Here is an 18,923-nt window from a genome sequence, read left to right as displayed (position 1 = left end):
CACTCTCGCGCTCTACGTCGTCTGAAATAACTAGAAATAAATTCCTCTAGTTTTGAGTTGGAATTCCGCCAATCACTCATGCTTTTTGAGGATTAAATCAGAGTAGGTATGGCAAATATTAGCACGCCAAATATATGCACAGGAATTAGGACCGCACTCTCGGGCCGTGTTTGCAGAGGAACGATCTCTAATTCGATGCGAAATTTCTCTGGAATTTAATCAGTTCGAGAGCGCTCTCTACATTTTTGAAAATTTAGCTCACCGCAGGCAAAAATTCCATTTGAAATTTCCAGCGTTCATCACTCGATTAATTTGCTCGTGGCTACGCGGAGTCAAAGCGTGCCGCCGAATTGCTGCCGCGAAAGAATAACTCTGCGAAAACAGAGCCGGCGGACAGAATTCCCGTGTTAGCACGGCAAAGTGCATCAGGATGCCGTCGGCGTTGAGTATATAAGCGGAGATAAGCGCGCGCGCGTGTCGCCGCTGCGTCAAAGCCGAGGCAAAATCGTGCAGCGGGACCAAAGTCGGAATTGCTTCCTAGCCTCTCGCCGCCGCCGGCTGTTTTTCCGCCGCTCGACTCGAAAGGCAGACGCACGAAAATTAGCCAGAGATCATCCAGAGTCGCCCCCGCCCTTCCGATGCTTGCGTTTACAATGGGCTCCAGGCACGGACTGGATCCAAATAACGACTGTAGTGATTTAGAGCAGTAGAGGAATCATTTAGAAGCCAATAATGTAGAAGAACTGTTTTCAAGGTTTTTTTGTTGCTATTTGCAGCCAGACGAGCTCATTTATTTGGTGGAAGAATGTGATTCGTCTGCTTCTTTGAAGATTGCTCTATAATGCGCCGTTTTGTCTTCACAAGTGCAGCACTAGAAGCTGGTTATTTTGTTTTTTTCGGTGTAATTACTCAACATGACTACTTACAGGTTTTTATTATGCACTTCCTAAATTCAGTTTAGATGCAAACGCTATTATTCGATCGAAATATCTGCTAAAAATATATAAAAACGTATTTTTTTAATTTTATATATCTTTAAGAACTCTGAATAAATTAAGCGGTTCCGAATGAATAACTCAAATCTTCCTAGTCTGGCACCAAAATCTAGATTTGCACGATTTCGACTGTAGACGATGTAGTGCTCAACACTTCATAATCTTCATTCCCTCCTTTCGAGATCATTTTTTTTTTGATCGCATCAAAACGATGGAGGTGCAACAAACCCAATAGCCATATATCACATCTAGACCATCGTAAAAGCACATTCCGAGTTCGAGGGCAGCTATTTCGGCTGGAATAATTCTTAAAATATTTCAGTAAATGCACTGGGGAGCTGTCCAGATGAAATAAATTTATTCCATTTTGTAAGCCACATGCAAAGTTTAATTTAATTTTATTTTTTGCTCCCAAGTGGACCACTCGGTCCGGTCCGGACCCTCAGGACGCTGGGGACGCACGATTCTGCAAAAATTTGCCGCTCCCCCGAGGCTGCTCTCTTTTCGGCCGCACGTCCGTGCAGTAGTCCTCTCGGCGTGCTCCGCGCTCTATCTTTGCCTCCGCCCCGGCCGCGAGTGTGTATTCTCATGCACTATGGTGTTTGAGCAGCGACAACAAAAGCAGCAGAACGCACAATGAGCCGCAGAAATCTTCTCCCGGGGCGGCCGAATCATATTTTTAGCGGTGAATGGGTCAGTTGGGCGGGCAGGCAGGCGCGCCAGTCAAGGAGGCTTGCTTCTCCGGCCGGCCGGCTCTCTCGCTCTCGTACGTGGAGCCCCCGTGGCCATGCAGTGGCCGCCGCCACTGCAGAACGCGCGAATCGATGCCGGCACACTCACACACACACACACACACACACACACACACACACACACACAGGAGCCGAGCGCGGCGAAAGGCGGCGCGAATGAAACGGCGCTGATTTCACTTTTTAAGAAAGCGAGCCAGTCGGCCCCGATCATTGATTGAGATAAGCAACCGAAGAGGCTGCTCGCCCGCGGCGCTCCTGCGCTTCCTTCTCAGTGCTCCTTTGAAATTTATAACTGTTTTACGAGCCCTTCTTGCGGTGGCGGCGGCGACGGCGGGCGGGCGTTGCTCATTTATATTTCATTCCGTGTGCGTTTCTGACTGTGTCTTGGCATTCCTCTTCCTATCTCCTTTTGCTTCAGTTTTTTTTCTGTCGACCCATTTCATTCAAAATTCCTCCGCTGGCAAAATTTTCGGGCCGGCCCGTTGTGAAATGCCGCGCCTGCATTCGTTAGATACGGAGCCGTGGAGTAGTTTAGGCAACCGTTGTGACGTTCTTGCCGAGCGGATTGCATAAAACCTAAAAGCTCAGGCGTTTATTGGCCACAAGCCAGATTGCTGACGTTCTCGCATTGTCATAGTTCATTCTTTTCTCAGGATTCCCTGATAAAAATAAAAATAAAAACAAAGCATCAGAACTTCATAGAAATTTATAAAAAATTTAATATAATCGCACTACTAGGGAGAGCAATTAAGCATTCTCGAGTAATTCCTCAAATAGGTTTGTGTTGCTCGCCAATGCGAGTTAATTAAAATTTATTTTGTGAACAAGTTTTATTTCCCGAAATTGTCGTTCATAATTAAATATGTCTGATTTTTATATTTGCTGTTTCCATCATTTTGAAACTTCATTATTGGTTTATAGGAAAATTGTTCCACTTTTGCCATTAACTTTTTCATATAAAACAGTTCATAATTTTTTTTATTAAAATTAAAACCTCCCACATTCATGCTATAAAAATATGCATATTACGAGAGGGGAAAAGGAAAATTTACAGCCCTATTTATTAAATCCTTGCTGGAAATATTTTACATCTCATGAAGAGCACAGCCTACACAGCTATAATGCATAACCGAAACGCTCCCAGCGGCTAATCCATTTGCCGCAAGCGTGAAATAAATCAACACGTCCACCAGCGGTGCAACTTTTCTGCGGCAAAAGTTTATGCTCACATCCGTAGTGGGTTTTTTGGCAATTATCAATAGCAGCAGCGGTGGCGAAAATAAATTACCCCAGGCTGCTATTTTTCACTGCCCCGAGTGCAAGTTTCGCAATTACTCAGGCGGCGGCTTTTTACAGTGCACTCTTTTGACCTAAACACATTTGCTTGCACTATCGTGCACTCGCAGCGCGGCGCACACTTGACAATGGTCCTGCCGTGTGTACATTGGATCGATGCCGGCAATGATTTACGACGCGCGGATGCAGCCTTTCTCCCTCTCTCTCTCTCTCTCTCTCTCTCCGAGAACGAGAGAGCGGCTGGGTGGGTGCATGCATTATTCCGCCGACGCCACCGCTGCCGGCTCAAATTTGGTCCTGGCAGATACAAATGATTCGAAAGACTCGCCGAGATCGCAGTTCGAGGTTTGATTCATCGCCACTCGCGTTTTATTTGCAGCATTTTTCGTCCCTTCGCGAGAACCAGATGGAATTTTTACGACCTGTCGATTAAAAATTCCTTGAGGTAAAAAAGTTATTCATTCCACACTAGTTAATGTGACCTATGCAACTGAGAACCAAAACTAAAAATATTATTATTAATATTTTAATGTTGTTGAATGGCACATGTAATTTATTTATTCGTGAAATATAAAAGCTAATTTGATGAATATTAATACGATCGATTTTTAATAACAATAAATTTATTAAAGAAAATATATATGTATAAAAAACATTACAAAATATTTTTAAAAAAACAATTACTAAGTCTGAATTGATTTTACATATCAAAATTGTGTTAAGTGTTGTTATATAAAGCGAGAGCTAAAATTAAAAAGTATGTATTATTTATATCAGATATGTAGACTTCTATGACATTAAAAGAAAATGTCCAATAAAAGTTTATATCCATAGGTGAGCAATGGAGTCAATTTTTAGTATTTTTTTAGAAAGACAATTATAAATTTTGTAGAATTATTGAGAAATTTGATAATGCAGACTCTCCTTGAAAAGACAATTTGATGAATATTTCTTTTTTGTTATTAATAAGATTTCTTGATTTCTAACGAATTTTTACGAATTTTTATATAGGCCGAGTAAAATACTGGTGACATGCTAATGGATTGAAATATTTTCAATGCACTATCGTCATTTTTAAGAGTTAAGGAATAATTCATCGTAATTATGAAAATATTAATCTTTTATTTATTATTTACTGAGTAAATTATTTGAAAATTGAAAAAATTTGGGTGCGAAAAAAATGCAAATTTCATTAGGTCTTACAATATTTATAATGTTTTAATTATATTATAAAAATTTATTTATTTTCATACCGCGTTATCAGCCCCTAAGTTTTATGAAACTTCAGTGGTTTTTCAGAAAGTAAAAAATTACCCACACATCGATTCATCTCGTTTAGAAGAAATATAAAAAATATATGGCTTGATGGTGTGGTTCGTGTTTATACTTCAAAAGTATTGTGCACGTTTGATGGAACGCGGAGTTTCCTTGTTAGTTAATGCATGCTTGCATTATTTCCTTTTGCAATTTTCATAATTTGTATAACAGCTTCATTAGCTTCAAGTAGCCTAAATCATTTTAATTGTGTTTATTTAATGTTTTCTCCATCAATAGAAGCGAAGAAAATTGCAGACAGCCTAATTTCTTGGCCCTGTCATCGTCTTTGCGGTGTTTAATTGATGCAAAGTGAGCGTCTTCTTTGCATTTATGCAAAGCCGTCCTTACTGTTCAAAATGCAGCGGCAGCCTTTGAGCCCACGTCGAACAAGAGCCTTTTAATGTGCGCGGAAATTATGAAACGAGTGGCGTATAATATCTCGAGCGAGTTTAATCACACGAAAGAGGTTGGAAACTGCGAACAATGGGTGGTGGCGCTCGAGATTTTATAAGTACATGCTGAGCGGGCGGAAATTTGCTCCGAATTTGTGTATCGTGTGCGCGCGATGCAACTTTCTTTTGGTCGGCCGACGCCGACGGTTTTGTTCGTTCTCGAGAATTATCTTGGCAACTGCCAATGTGGTTCGGGTGGAATGAGAGACAAAAGCATCTTTTTGTTGCATAATTCGCAGGCGTCGTAAAAGTTGAAAGCGGCGGCACGACGACGACGACGACAACAGCCGTGCCAAGCGGACGGAAAGCGGCAAATTGCAGCTGGAAATAAAGAGAAGCCGCCCGCCACCTTCTAATAAAACGCTGCCGCTCGCGCCGTCATCCTTCATTTTAATGAGCTCGAATATTACACGGGCTCTTTAGCAGAGAGTGAGCGGGAGACCGAAATTCGCGCGCGCGATGCAAATGACTCACTCGGACTGCTTCTCACCCGCCCGGCCCGGCCAGCACGGATGGGCCGCTTTGTAATTAGCACGAGTGGCCTGTGCATTATTCAGCGGCGCAGTCAATAATTAAACTCGACCTCTCCAGCAGCAGCAGCAGCAGCAGCCGGCCTCCGTAATTAATCCAAAGCGACGCGGCTGGCGTAAATACATTCTCAAGTAGTTTAATTTCTCGCGTCACTAGCAGCATCCGACCCCAAATCTATGCACCTTCCCTCGACCAAAATTATTCAGATTCGAAGCCAACAAACGCCGCCAGATTTCACTATTTGCCAAGCGCGGTGCGTAGCGCGTACCTTTGCAAATAAATCCTGGCTGAATCAGATGTTAAATATTTGTGTTTGCATTTACCGCGCGTTTGGGAGGAATAATAACCAGTCAACCGATAATGTAACCGTAGAGTGGGAAAAGGATGAAAATTTCATTCTTAAAAACGACGTTACTTACATTTTCTTCTCATAAGGAAGCTCTAGGGATGTTACGATTTAGTTGGGGATTTATTTATTTATTTATTTCAAGCACTTTTCAACCTTGTAAATAAGATCACCAGTGGATATTTAATACAACGGTGTCAGCGACTTATGAAGTTACGTAGGATTAAAAAATTTGAAAATTATTTGAAGTCTTTTCATGCTGTTTTTTACGCATATAGCTCGTCAATAGCTCCAAATATTTTGAACTTGATTAGCAGAATATAAAGTAGCTCCAAGCTCAATTTTTTTCTGTTTCAGAAACAGAGAAAACTGCAAGAAAATTTTGACCCACAGAAAATAATAGGAAAATTGATCACTCTTCAGTTATGTATTATATATATTATTTTTGCTATAAATATGTTTATTTTTACAGAGCTTAGAACAAACCGTAATGGGAAATTCACCATCAAAATTGAAATTGTTGCTTCATAAAAACTATCCATAAATTCAGTTGAGAAGCTTCCCAATACGAGAGGCAATCTTTTGGCAATGAAATCTAACTGTGCATATTTCTTCGCCAAGCACAAGAAAAATGACACCGCACCCTTATGTTGAAAATGAGTAACGGTTTTGGCAACTCAATTACAGTGAGTTAAGCTGAAAAGAAACAGTCAAACATCAAAGCTGCCGAAAACGGGAAGGGAAGAACCGCACACGCACCACCATGCATATATTCTCAGTGTGAATTACTAAACTATGTGCGGGATAGCCTGAGTGAAACGCAGAGAGCAGGAGAGCGGCTCGATAAAAGGCCGGATTTAAATATTCCATGACTCTTCGCCTGGTGCGTGGAGGCTGGCGTCAGAAGAGGTGCATATGTTTACAAAAGCAGGTGCAAAATCAGAGCGGCCCTTTCATCCCGTCACGCTGCCACACTTCTCTCCGGTGCCGGGTTTGCGGTCGTAAATCATTTTTAATTTAAAGCCGCTCGCCGCTATCTGCGTGACGGCGCCTCCTTTCGCTCGTCACACCTTTTGAAAAATTGCTTCCAGATTGGGATTCCCAGATAAAGTTGGCCTGTTAAATGATTCAGTGCGGCCGTAAACCGTATATCCATTTCGGAGGCAGTAAAAAGTTCAGAATCGGCGGAAAAAAACGCGCCATCTATCTTAATTTCCTGCCTCTTGAGAAAAATACGGAAACTTTTTGGTCTGGCCGCTGCTAATCTCGAGTTGAGCTATCGAGACTCGCGTCCCTGCCCATTAAAAAGAGTAATTTCTTGCACTTGCGTCTGTCTGCCTGTGTCTCGTTACGCCACACACACGTCACAAGTCACGTTTGACTAACTCACTTTTGCATTTAATTTGCCAGCCTGCGACGCCAACCCAATTACACATCCTCACTCGCGTCACCTCAAAAGGCACACATTTCTGTGCTGCCGCGACAAGATAATCAAAAGAACCTTTAAGTGTGCAACTTGGAGGAATGAGAGAGAGGGAGAATCATCTCATCCTTCTTCCGCTCTCTGAGGAAAGGGCGTATCGATCTCCAATTCCTTTTCGCAGATGCTTTATCGGAACAAAGAGGTTGACGCTGGAGAATTAGGCAAATTGACTTGCTACCCTTACGCTCTATAGAGTTTGCAATTAGATTTTGGTAACTTGCCGCTCCCGACGATTGAACCGATTGTTTTCGGATAAGTCATGGGAAAGTGCTTTCGTAATCGAATGACATTAAGTCGTTTTATGGCTCACAAGTTCCTTGAGACGTTGGAAATGTTTGATTAAGGTTATGTGTAGGCGTAGACATCAATTTTCAAGCCCTTCATTGACTTACAATTAAAAAGCAACATTTCCTTTATCAGCAGTCAACGAAAATATCAATAAAATATCAGCTAGTGAGACTCCCATGACGTTATTTATTTACCACGTCTCAAAAGTTTAAAATATACTCAGTAGTTTGTAAATTTGCTTCGCTTAACTCTTTTCCTTTTTCCACGCAATCTGCAGCCCACGAAGTTCTTGGGTAATCTCGCAAGACGGAGAAACAAAAGAGATTTTGCGTGTCGAAATCGATTATTCAGCGGTCGGTTTTTCACTTTATCTCAGCAGCGAGATCCCCTATTGTCTCGCGAAACACGCGGCAGCACAAAAGATGGATGTTCTCCCGCGTCCGCCCGCCATCAGCGAACGGACGGACGGACGGACGGAAATCCCTTTGGATCGCAATGCGGGCCCGTTAATGAAGTGTCAAACATGCAATCACATCATCAATTTGCTCGAAAATGCTGCCCCACGAGTGGAAAACAAACAACTCTTGGTCCCCGGCGCGACGACGGAAGGAGTTTGGCCCGGAATTGATGACGCTGCGAGTGGAATAACATTTTTCTTTCTCTCGTTCTTTACGCCTACGCGCTTTTTTGATAACCCGAGTTGGCTGGCTGCTTCACTCAAAGATTCCATTATTATCGGCGGCGGTGGTGAAAGACTCGCCCGCGCGCCGTGCGAGCTGTCTGTCACCGGCGAAGAAAAGCACAAGCGCCTCTCCTATTTCGGCCCAGATAAAAACGATCGTAAAATCGGTGCTTTTATTTTTACGCTCTGTTTTATTTACACTCCATCGTTTAATCTAATACATTCGGCAAACACGAGGGTAAACAACAGTTTATTGGCAAATCAGTAGAGCCATCAATAATTTATGAGGACGAGACGAAATCGGGTAATTATTGTTTTCGATGAAGAAAGGCATGATTTTAGATGAAATTTCATTGCTCACAGTTTGGAATGAATTATTTTTATCGAAATTGAACGTTCAGTTTATTAATGCGATGGGAATTGTTAATGCGAATCATTTTCATAATGTACAATATAATGAAATCTAGGCAGACACAGATTTTTCAAAAACGTTACGAAACAGAAAAATCACAATTTAAAATTGTTATTTCTTGTAAAAATGCAAAATAAAGGACTGTTCAACAATATGCATGATGAAAACAATACAACTTATCCCCTGCCTGCGCTCTCAATCCGTGGAAGTGAACGTTAATCTCTTTTATTTTGTCTGGTGTCTGTTGCATACTTTAAAAAATCCACTCAAAAGATAAAAATGGTAAGCATTTCGACCCTTCATATCAACAATCTCCACTGTCTTGAGTTTTTTCTAACGATGATTTCAATGTAACGAGTCATGTCATGTTTATATAATGTAGTTTATCTCCAACTATAATTCATGTAATGCGCAAACGCTCGTGCAACCCATTTGCAAAGCAATTGCACGCGTTGCTGCAGCTCCACTTCCACGATTCCCCGTCGCCCGCAAAAAAATCATTTGCAAACTCAGCGCATATTTCAAGCAGTAGGGCATATTCTCCTTTTTGTCAGGTCGCAATCAATCCCGGCCGGCGCGCAATCCAATCTCTGGGGAACTTTGTGCGCAGCGTCGCGCGCGAGCAGCACTCTAGCTGTTTTGCACTCGCGCGCGGAAGTGGAACAAGAGTAAACTTTGAGAAAGAGCATCTGCCAGACTCCCATGCTTAACGCTAAATAGCCCCTGGACGACGGTGTGCATGTATAGCACACTCCGCGACATATAATTATCCGTCGGCGGGCGATAAAATTCCCCGCCGCGCACGTGAGGGCCCGATTCGCGAGCGGCGACCTCGTTAAACGTGTAATTGCTCATTGTTTCACGGCGGCGGCGGCGGAATTGCGCCCGCCGATGTGACAGATCGCGCGCAATTACGGCCGAATGTGGGCCACTCGTCGAAGGAAGCAGTCCTTTTCCTCCGTGTCGCCGCTCAAATATTCATGCTGGCTTATTTTACGCGAGTAATTCTCTGCTTCTTCGCGAGCGGAATTTTTCTCCGGCTGTCGATTGAGTGTATAAATCACGACGGCACATGCAGATTTTATCGCCTCATGCATGGCAACGAGCTTTTCTCTCGTCATATTTGTCTTGAGTGCTGGTTGAATCGAAATTTACGCCGGCAATGCTGATTTCTATTTCTTCAAGTGAATGAAATTTCCACAAACTGTAAGAGGATCAGATTGAGAATCATTTTTCAAGCAAATTGTAATTTTTGCACATTGATTCAAGAGCAAGAAATCCGGTACTGCAATTACTTAGTTTAAAATCCAAGACAATCGTGTTTATTTTCCATTCATTTTTTCCGGTAAACTTATATACAAACCAACACTATGCAATATTTTCTCCTAGGTAAAGAATCAGAAAAATGCCAGAAGTAAGTCGAAACGTTCTGGATAAATTCTATACATTACCAAAATTTGATCTAAGGAAATACTCTAAATCAAATGCTCTGAGAGCCTCAAGATCGAATGGTTTTTGCTTCCAGAAAAAACCTATAACTGTCAATAAATCAAATGCTAAAAGAGCAGTCTGACGTTCCTATCGAATTCTGCTTTGGCTCAGGTAAAAAGCGAACGCATTTCACGCCCGTCGTACATCATGCCCGCGTCAGAGATGAATTCTTAATTTTGCAAAGTGCCTCATCTTCGGCAGCGTGTGCCGTGAGAATTCGGCGCGTGTGCCATTCGACGGGCTGCAGCTGCAGGCCTTTCCTTTTTTCACCAAGAGTGAGGTGAAAAGGCTCGAATTACGCTCGCTCCGAGGCTTGTCTGTGTATTATGTGTATTGAGAGGCAGGCAGGAACAAACTCACAGCCAAAGCATACACACAGCTCTTTTCGGGATGATTGATTACACGCGGCGAAAGGCATTTTGATACCAAACGCGGCCCCTTATTTTCGCGCCGACAATTGGCCGAAATTTGTCATCGACTCTGCGCTGGCAAAGCCCTTCTTTGCCGGGCTGTAATTGCGTACTTATCAAAAGAGCGAATTATAAAGCCTCTTTTCCGCGACAATTGCCTCGACGCGATTTAATACTCGAGCACGCGTCGTTGAATTTCGCTACTTCATGCTCCTGTTCGCCCGCCCGACTGAGATGGATTTCCGTCTTCCTCATCCTCCGTTACGCTCGAAAGTCGACTCAAATTTCGTTTGTGGAAATCTGCACGAAAGGAACAAGTCTGCTTTCAGACGCAGCACATTCCGCCTGAAAGAAATCATGATAGACGACATGATTTGCGCACTCTGTTTGTTTATCCGATTTTTCTCGCAACTTTACATGAACTGAACAAAATCAAATGTTTGTGACATCCCGAATGTTACAGGAATGACAAAAAAAAACACCAACACACTCTTGTGAAGCTTTTTGGTATACAAGCTCTCTCTATAAGGACTTGGAAAAATTTTCACTGTGTTAAACCAGCTAATCGATTCATGTTAATTTGCTTTAAAGAGATTAAAATTAGTTTAATCATTTTAATATTGTGCAGGGTTGTAATTTTAGGTGATTGACAGTCGTTGATAAACTTTCGAGCCATTTCTGATCAATGTTCATAAAAAAATCCCTAATTTAATTATCTGAAGTGAACCTTTATGTTTAAATTGTGTAGGAAATTTGCAACCCCCTGAAAACGTGATTATTATTGGCAATTAAGAAAATCGCTAGGGATAAATAAGTAAAAACATTTATACCCGTCTAAATTGGCTTCAAAACATTTTAGCATTGGTTCTTTCTGTCGAATAACTCGTATAGAACTACCATCCCTACAAATTTGCGTTTGAATGGTGCAACGATTTCAATCTAGTTAAGCAGACATCCAATTTCCCTTTTGCAATGCCTGCCTGCACTCAGCTGAAAGTCATTTTCCTTCTCATTTCCACTCGGCTGTCCGCGATGAAAAAGCTATGCTCCCCCAGCAGCATCAGTGCGGAGGAATCAAAAATTATAATGTCAAAATGAATTATTACGGAAAAAGAGAAAAGTGCATCCCTGCGCCCTTTCTGGAACGGCACCAGCAAGCAAGGCAGGCAGCCTTCATTTATACTGCTGTTTATTTTTTGCCCGCCGTTTGATTGATGATGTTGGCCAGCGCGCAGCAAACGAGTCGGCCGCGTGCCGTGCAATGGCACAATGGCCCACATAAGAAACGTTGCGCGCATGATGTGTACATTTCCATCAGCACGAAGAATGGCCGAGTCACGCCTCCCGAAAGAGCTAATCCGTCTGTTTGGCGTGTGTGCGCACAGCTTTTTGCCTTGCCGCCGCCACTGTAGCCGCAGCGGTGGTTGTCCAGCGTGGTCATAATCAGTATCCAGACCATTAACACGGCCTCTAATCCCGAATGCCTAATTGAATTTAGCCGGAAGAGCCCCCTAGCTCGCGTCCGAGCCTTTTTGTGCCGATTCCTTCTCTTATTGCCGCGGCAAAAAGCAAGATAAATTGGATTTGCCGTGGCGATTTGTCAGCAGGCGTCATTTCTGTTGTGGACACGCCCTGCACTCTCGCAGGTCAGCGGCAAAGCAAAAGTAAACTTGCCTTCAGCTTAATCCACCGCTAGCATGTGTACTTAAAATTGCCAACTCCTTCAAGTGCTCACAAACATACTTGATGGAACAATGAAACATTGAAATTGATCGTTCATTCGCGGTAAACAAGCATTAGTTTGTTGGCTCGACCCTTACAACATCTTGGCACGGAGAAAGGTCAATGCACGCTATCTCTAGGGCTGTGAATTTTAGACGTAAATAATCAAATATTTTTAGACTTTTCGGGGGAAAATGTTTTTTTATAATTTTGTTACAAACCCACAAATATTTATGGCTTTCAAGTATTTCCCTTTCTGCAAGGAGTCACAATTTCCAGAGGTTCTACCGTCTTTTTCTTTCCCAAAAAATGAATTCCCACAAATTCGACTTTTTCTTTAAATTTTAATTCCTTTCAACACAAATGCTCCAAGTAGAGCAGGCAAACGGTGCTATCGAGCCGTTGCATGGTTGCTATCGAATCCTCCTCATCCCTTTACCCACTTCACATCAGACCTTAAGTGAATATTGGCAATATCGGAGTATTTGCATTCAATGGCGGCTCCGTAAGTGAAGAACCGAGATTCATTGAAAGCGCCAGTGACCATCGGCACAGTTCTCCTGGGTTCGTCGCCTTTTTTCTCTCTTTCTTCGCTCGCAGTATATGTATGAGAGGAGGCTGGAAGCAGAAAAGTCCGCTTTTCTTCTTTGGTGTTGAGAGAGCATGGTGAGTGTATTGTAGCTACAATGAATCTCAATTCAAGAGAGCGAGCGAGCCAAGAGTGTTTTCATTCCCAACTGCAGGTTCTCGCTTCTCTTTGCTCTGCGCGCCGCACCAATAAAGTACTGGCGAGCGGAATCCCGGCGATGCATAAAAATAATGCGACTTTCGGCCGGAACTGCAGATGGAAATCCGCACGCGCGCGCTCGTTTGAAATTGAGATTTATTCAAGCCCGAGGAATATTTCACGAGTATAGGAATAAATCTCCGCTACTCTCATTCCCGCGGGCCTCTCACAAACTTTTAAGGATTTTGAATACTGATGAAGGGAGCGATAATCAAAATTTACCGGTGGCCGAACTTTTCCAAGCGATAGCTCATTTTTAGGGTTGGGAATTTTAGACGGTTGAATTTTTCTGAACTTCCAACCTTCGCTTAAAAATTCTTGTAAAAAGGAAAACGTCCATAAAATTTTTTAAAAATATTTTTTTTTCACTTTAAAAAAATCCACGTAGAGTCTCAAGTTTGTGAATAATGCCACAAACGAGATACGTAAGAAACCATCTAAAATTTAATATTTTACTTGTGCAAGGAAATAGCCAACTACTTTTTGCCCTGGAATTTGACCGTTTGAAATTCCAGGGCAAACTATATATTCACTCGTTTTCTCTCTGGAGATGTGCAGTAAATTACAGCACTTGTCTTACAGCTTGAGACGATTGGCAGCGAACTTTGCTAATGGAATTTTCTGTTTTTCTTTTCGAACCGTCAAAGTTTAATCAGTGCCTGGCTGGCCGTCAGTTAGATAATTAGAAAAATCCACCATTCACGGTGCAGAGCTTTGTGCAGCTGGAGAGGAAAAAGACAATCACGAGCTGCAAACTTTTTGCTCCTGGCTCGCAGAGTCCGACTCTCTCCGCCGGGAGCAGCGGGATTAATAGCCAGCGATTGTTGGGTTGAAAGGGTTGAAAGTCGCTCTTAGGAACTGCAATAAAAGTCAATCTGGCCGCAACAACTGCAACTGCCAGCAGCAGCGGCGGCGGCAGCAGCGGTAACCCACATTTGCCTCCGTCTGTGCATTTGACGGGTATGCACTTGCGATGCAAAATGCGGACACTCAGCATGTGTATACTTTGAATCGATTCGGCTTGGCTTAAGTCTCTTTGACAACGACGCACGTGGATCAAGACTGCGACCGCAGATTGAACAACTTCCGGGAATTGGGTTAGCTGCCGGCTGAAAGCCGTCGTGCTGAATTTTTCATTCTAAATTGACAGCCGCTCTGGCTCAGCGGCGGCGGAAAAGGTAAAAAGTGCGCCGAGCGAGCTGAGCACACATACTGCTAGTTAATGGAATCACCTTTGCCATCGGTAAAAGCTGCGCCAATTAATCCTCGGCTCGTTTGTTTCAGAACCTGAAGAACCAGATCATGACCACCAACCTCTGGGTCGAGCAGGTGAGGACGGTTTGATAAATGCTCGTGCAGTGATTTATGAAGAGGGATGAACATTTTCAATCAAATTCATTACTCTCTTTCGGCTGGTTAAATTTTCACAAAGCATCAATCAACCCCGCGTGCCTTAAAGGGGATGTTCAATGGGTTGGAAACGATATTAGGGGCAGGCCTGCAGTCATTTTGGCACCCACGGGCATTTGCTGAGGTCGGGGGTCGTTTCGCATGGTGCGGCAAAAAACCTAATTTATACTGCAGTTTGTGCCTGCTTCCCCCGGGAGATTCGCTGTCTACCATTTATTTAACTCTGTTAGGTTGATAGCTGCAACCTATTCAACTCGAGCCAAATGATTTCAGATTTTTTGGTTGAATACATCCCTTTTTATCTGTTCCATTGGCTGTTAAATATTATTATTTAACTAATATTTATTTAAAAATTAATGCGTTTTCCCCAAGCTATATTAAAACTGACTGCACCCTAAATTGCATTATTTCAAATTTTTTTAGGTAAATCGCGAATCTCCAATTTAATCATGCGACCATTAAACAATTATTATTAAACACGACACATCTTTAAAAGTTAAAACAAAACGCTAAAAAATGTTAATCCTGGGCAAGTTCAAGCAAGAAACGCATCTCACAGTAAAACGGCAAGCAGATCACGTATTTCTTTCCCTTTCGAAGACGTTTTGCAATTTGTTGCTGCTCGAGAAAGTTCGAGCCTTGCCGGGGGCTTAATTTCGCATTTGGGTGCTTGGCGAGGTCGTGTGCGTTTGTGACGATTGCCTTTCGCAGAGCTGGTACGACTACAAGTTGCAGTGGGACCCTCGCGAGTACGGCGGCGTGCAGATGCTGCACGTGCCCTCGGACCACATCTGGCGGCCCGACATCGTGCTCTACAACAAGTAAGCGTGCCTCTCGCTCTCTGCATGGCTACCAAACAAAAAGCATGCCTCCTTCTCGGTGTACTTTATACGAATACAGAGAAAAAAAAGAAAGAAAAGATGAAGAGGAGGAAATTCTCTCTCTCTTTCTTGAAATATAAACGAAACATAAACCAAGAGTACATAAAAGACACCGGAAAGCTAACAACCACTCTCTTTGCAGCCGACATTTGCTCTCTCTAGACTCGATTTTGTTTCGTTCCTTTCGCCCGCAAGAAGAACTAAAAAAAGAGATTTCTGTGTATGATTTTCCCTCTGTAGAGTATAAATACATATACATATTTGATACTCCACTCACTCACTCACTCACTGAATGTGTACGTACGTATAGTTGAGAAATATTTAGACTCTGCTCACACACAATGTGTAATTCTCGTATGCTTTTTGGACGGGGCTCAAGGGGTTCGTGCGGTGCGGTGCTTCTTGCTCTCTCTCGCGCGCGCGATGAAAGGACCAACCATCCCCTTACTTCCATCCATTCTTCTGCCTGAATTTGTCTTGCCGCCGCTGAAAAATTCATGCGTGTAGGCTTTCAAAGCTGCCGCCGCCGCTGCTGCTGCTGCCATTCACAGATATATTATATACCTACCTCCACCGCACATTGCCGTGCGGCGAGGAACAACCTCTTTCTTTTGGTCAATATGTGCATGTACGCTTTAATAAAAATATCACCTTTCTGAGCAGGTGCGCTCTATTTATATTGCTGCGGATCGAATTTCAAAGAGTCAGGTTTGAAACGCATTTAATCCAGACTGCTTTTGTGACGCAAACAAAGATTGTCTTTCAATAATCATAATAAATTTTTTCTGCACGAAATTTGAAATCAATTTTTCATTCCCTCCTAACAAAACTTAGTGAGACTCCCATTAGAAATGTATCAAGCTTTTCATATAAGTCGTCGGGATTTCAACGCGTGGATGTTAGAAATAAGTGCCAGAGCCATATCCGATAAGTCTCAGCTCAGCGATTATCCATCACGCGCAGTGCAATAAAGCGCAAACAAAGGAAAATCATTGCTCTCTGCGATGGTGCGATGCAACAAGATTTTATTTGATCGTTCGAGGAATAAAAGCGTATCACGTCTTTTTTGTCGCATCTTACGCCAGCAGCAGCGCGCAGCAGCCATTCCAATGCAGATGGCTCGCAAAAGCTGACAACGTAAACACACAAAGAAAATTGCACTTGGTCTGCTCTCTTTTGCTGCACATTGACGCGACGTGAATGCTAAGGAGCAGCAACGGCGGCAGCCGGACGGACACACGGTGCTATTCCCAGATGAGAATTTCTGCTTGACTTGGCAAACATTGACAAAGAACGAGTGGAACAATTGCTTTTCCATGGAAGTGTACAGCAATCGCAATTTATTAAAGAACGAAAAGGAAAACGCTCATAATAATCGGTGCTGCGTTAACACATTTTTTCTGTCTTTATGTGAGTTGAGACACTGGCACCTCTAGCGGCATGGACAAAAGGACAGCAGGGACACAGTAGAGGACTTCTCACACTGCTGCTTCTAAGCTTTGCTTCTCGACCCGCTGTTAGAGGCGCTTTCCCTAACAAAATCATTTTCCTTCTCACAATAAAACACTGCCTTTAGTATGTCTTTTGATAATAAATTTAATAAATATTTCAATTTTTGAACTTTTTAGAAACATGAAATACCTAAAACAAATATCATCTTAAAAAATCAGAACATTTCAATGGCTTTCAGGGTATAAAAAGTTTCTTGCTCTAAAATTAAGTTTTTTGAGTTAACAAAGCCCAGATCCAATCCTTAAGCTAAACTGTTCAATCAAAAAATTTAACATCAGGTCAGCTACACAATTACAACAATTTTGTCACGAACCAAAACTTAGATTCTGAAAAGTTTCCTTTTGAGAATTTAAGGAAAAATTGGAATGACAAATTTCTATTTTCTCTATTCACCTAATTTTGTTTTAAAACACATTCTATAGAAGAGCCAAAGGTTAAATTCTGTTTGTCCTGGATTGTCCTCAACCAGGAATTTGCAGTCAAGTTTTTCAGAATGTTGACCCATGCATAGAACGGGCTCAAGTCAGGAATTTTCATCTTATTTCCCCTTGCCGTAACCGAAGAGAAAAGCACCGGATTGCACAAACTCGCGCAATCACTTGGGAGAGAAAAAAGCGAATATATATTGTGATCTGGGGAAGAAGGGGGAGATGGCGGGGGCTGGCTAATGCAGGGGAGGGTTTGCAGCGCCGACGGCAACTTCGAGGTGACCCTGGCGACGAAAGCCACCCTGAACCACACAGGAAGGGTGGAGTGGAAGCCGCCGGCCATTTACAAGAGCAGCTGCGAGATTGACGTTGAGTACTTTCCCTTTGACGAGCAGACGTGCGTCCTTAAGTTCGGTAGTTGGACGTACGACGGCTTCAAGGTAAGGAAGGGCGGCGGCGCCGCAGCGCAGCCGACGCACACCGTCCGCCCTTCAGGCGCAAGCAACTCGTTTCGAGCGCGCGTGGCGGGTAGTAAAGAAAAGCTTATTTTTGCTGAAAATGATTGCGGGGTCTGATCTGATCTGACACGGCGGGGTTTGGTGTTTGCAGTGCAGACGGGAACTATGAGGTGACCCTAATGACCAAGGCTACGGTCTACTACCACGGGAAGGTCTTGTGGCAGCCGCCCGCCGTTTATAAGTCCTCCTGCGCGATCGATGTCGAATATTTCCCCTATGACATCCAAACATGCGTTTTGAAATTGGGAAGTTGGACCTATGACGGGTTCAAGGTGACCACACATATCACACGACTCCCTCTCTCTATATTTTCTATCTCGGTGTTCTGACGGGCCTCCGACCAGCACCAGTCGATCGCAGTCTTCAGAGTGGCCGTTGCGCCACTCGGGCCCGCGCCGAGATTAATAGTCAATGTCCGGAACCAGTCGAGAGCTGCAAAGAATCTAAATCTGCCTTAAATAATTTCCAACCAAGAAGATATAAAGCAGGGAATCGCAGCACAATTGCGGCGACAAATTGCCTCGATTTCACAGTTGTTGGTGTTTCCATCAATATTTCATTAAAAAGTGTTTTCAACTAAATTGATGTGTCTTTTTGATGTTTCATCCTCATTTTTAACATTCTCGATCGCAGTAAATTCCATCCTGTGCTGTTTTCTCGTTCGTATCACGTGTCTACTTCTTTTAAATAAACTCCGACTCTTATAGTGTGCTATAAAATCCGTATGTGGCGTGATTGACTATTCATCTCGGCCGTGCCATTCTGTGTGTGTGTACGTGTTGTTTTATGTGTCCGCATGCTAAGGAAAGAGCTTCTTATCTGTAATTTACGTTGTCTGTCGCCCCCTTACTATAGCTAAGTGTTTCAGTGTGTAGCTTGGATAAGTAAAAAGCAGGGCCCAATGATTCTCTCTATATCTCTCCACTCCTCCTCCTCCTCTCTGTCAATCTGCTAATTAACTCCTAAACGCGTGAAATCGTCAATCCACCCCCGACCAGAAAAGGAACTCGTGGCTCTCTCTGCCTGCTGCTTCGATTCGGCCACTTTCCGACTTTTTTAATGAGCGAGCTCAGCGCCCGCGGGACCGTGAGATGCGGAAAAATTGATCGCGATTAGCGTGTCGGGCGCACTGCAGCCGCGCGCTTATCCACTCGTGCTCGCGTACACGGATTATTTGCATTTGATATGCAGTCGTGCCGCGCGCGCGGCC

The 18,923-nt window shown here is 43.2% G+C and overlaps 1 protein-coding gene across 3 annotated transcripts in view; it reads left to right on the top strand.

Moving 5' to 3' along the window:
* nAChRalpha4 (nicotinic acetylcholine receptor alpha4) overlaps positions 1-18,923 on the top strand; it is a 51,672-nt gene that overhangs the window by 17,652 nt on the left and 15,097 nt on the right. For 2 of the 3 annotated variants that reach the window (XM_065492612.1, XM_065492610.1), the window contains exons 3-5: positions 14,249-14,293; positions 15,086-15,195; positions 17,455-17,635. In XM_065492612.1, the coding sequence (XP_065348684.1) occupies positions 14,249-14,293; positions 15,086-15,195; positions 17,455-17,635 (336 nt within the window). Of the gene's footprint in view, positions 1-14,248; positions 14,294-15,085; positions 15,196-17,454; positions 17,636-17,804; positions 17,986-18,923 lie in introns of all 3 variants that reach the window. The other variant, XM_065492611.1, reaches the window with a different exon arrangement.

The sequence above is a fragment of the Cloeon dipterum genome, chromosome X, assembly GCF_949628265.1.
Source record: "Cloeon dipterum chromosome X, ieCloDipt1.1, whole genome shotgun sequence".
NCBI lineage: Eukaryota > Metazoa > Arthropoda > Insecta > Ephemeroptera > Baetidae > Cloeon > Cloeon dipterum.
The sequence above is the reverse complement of the archived record's forward strand: the minus strand, read 5'-3'. Positions and strand labels throughout refer to the sequence as shown.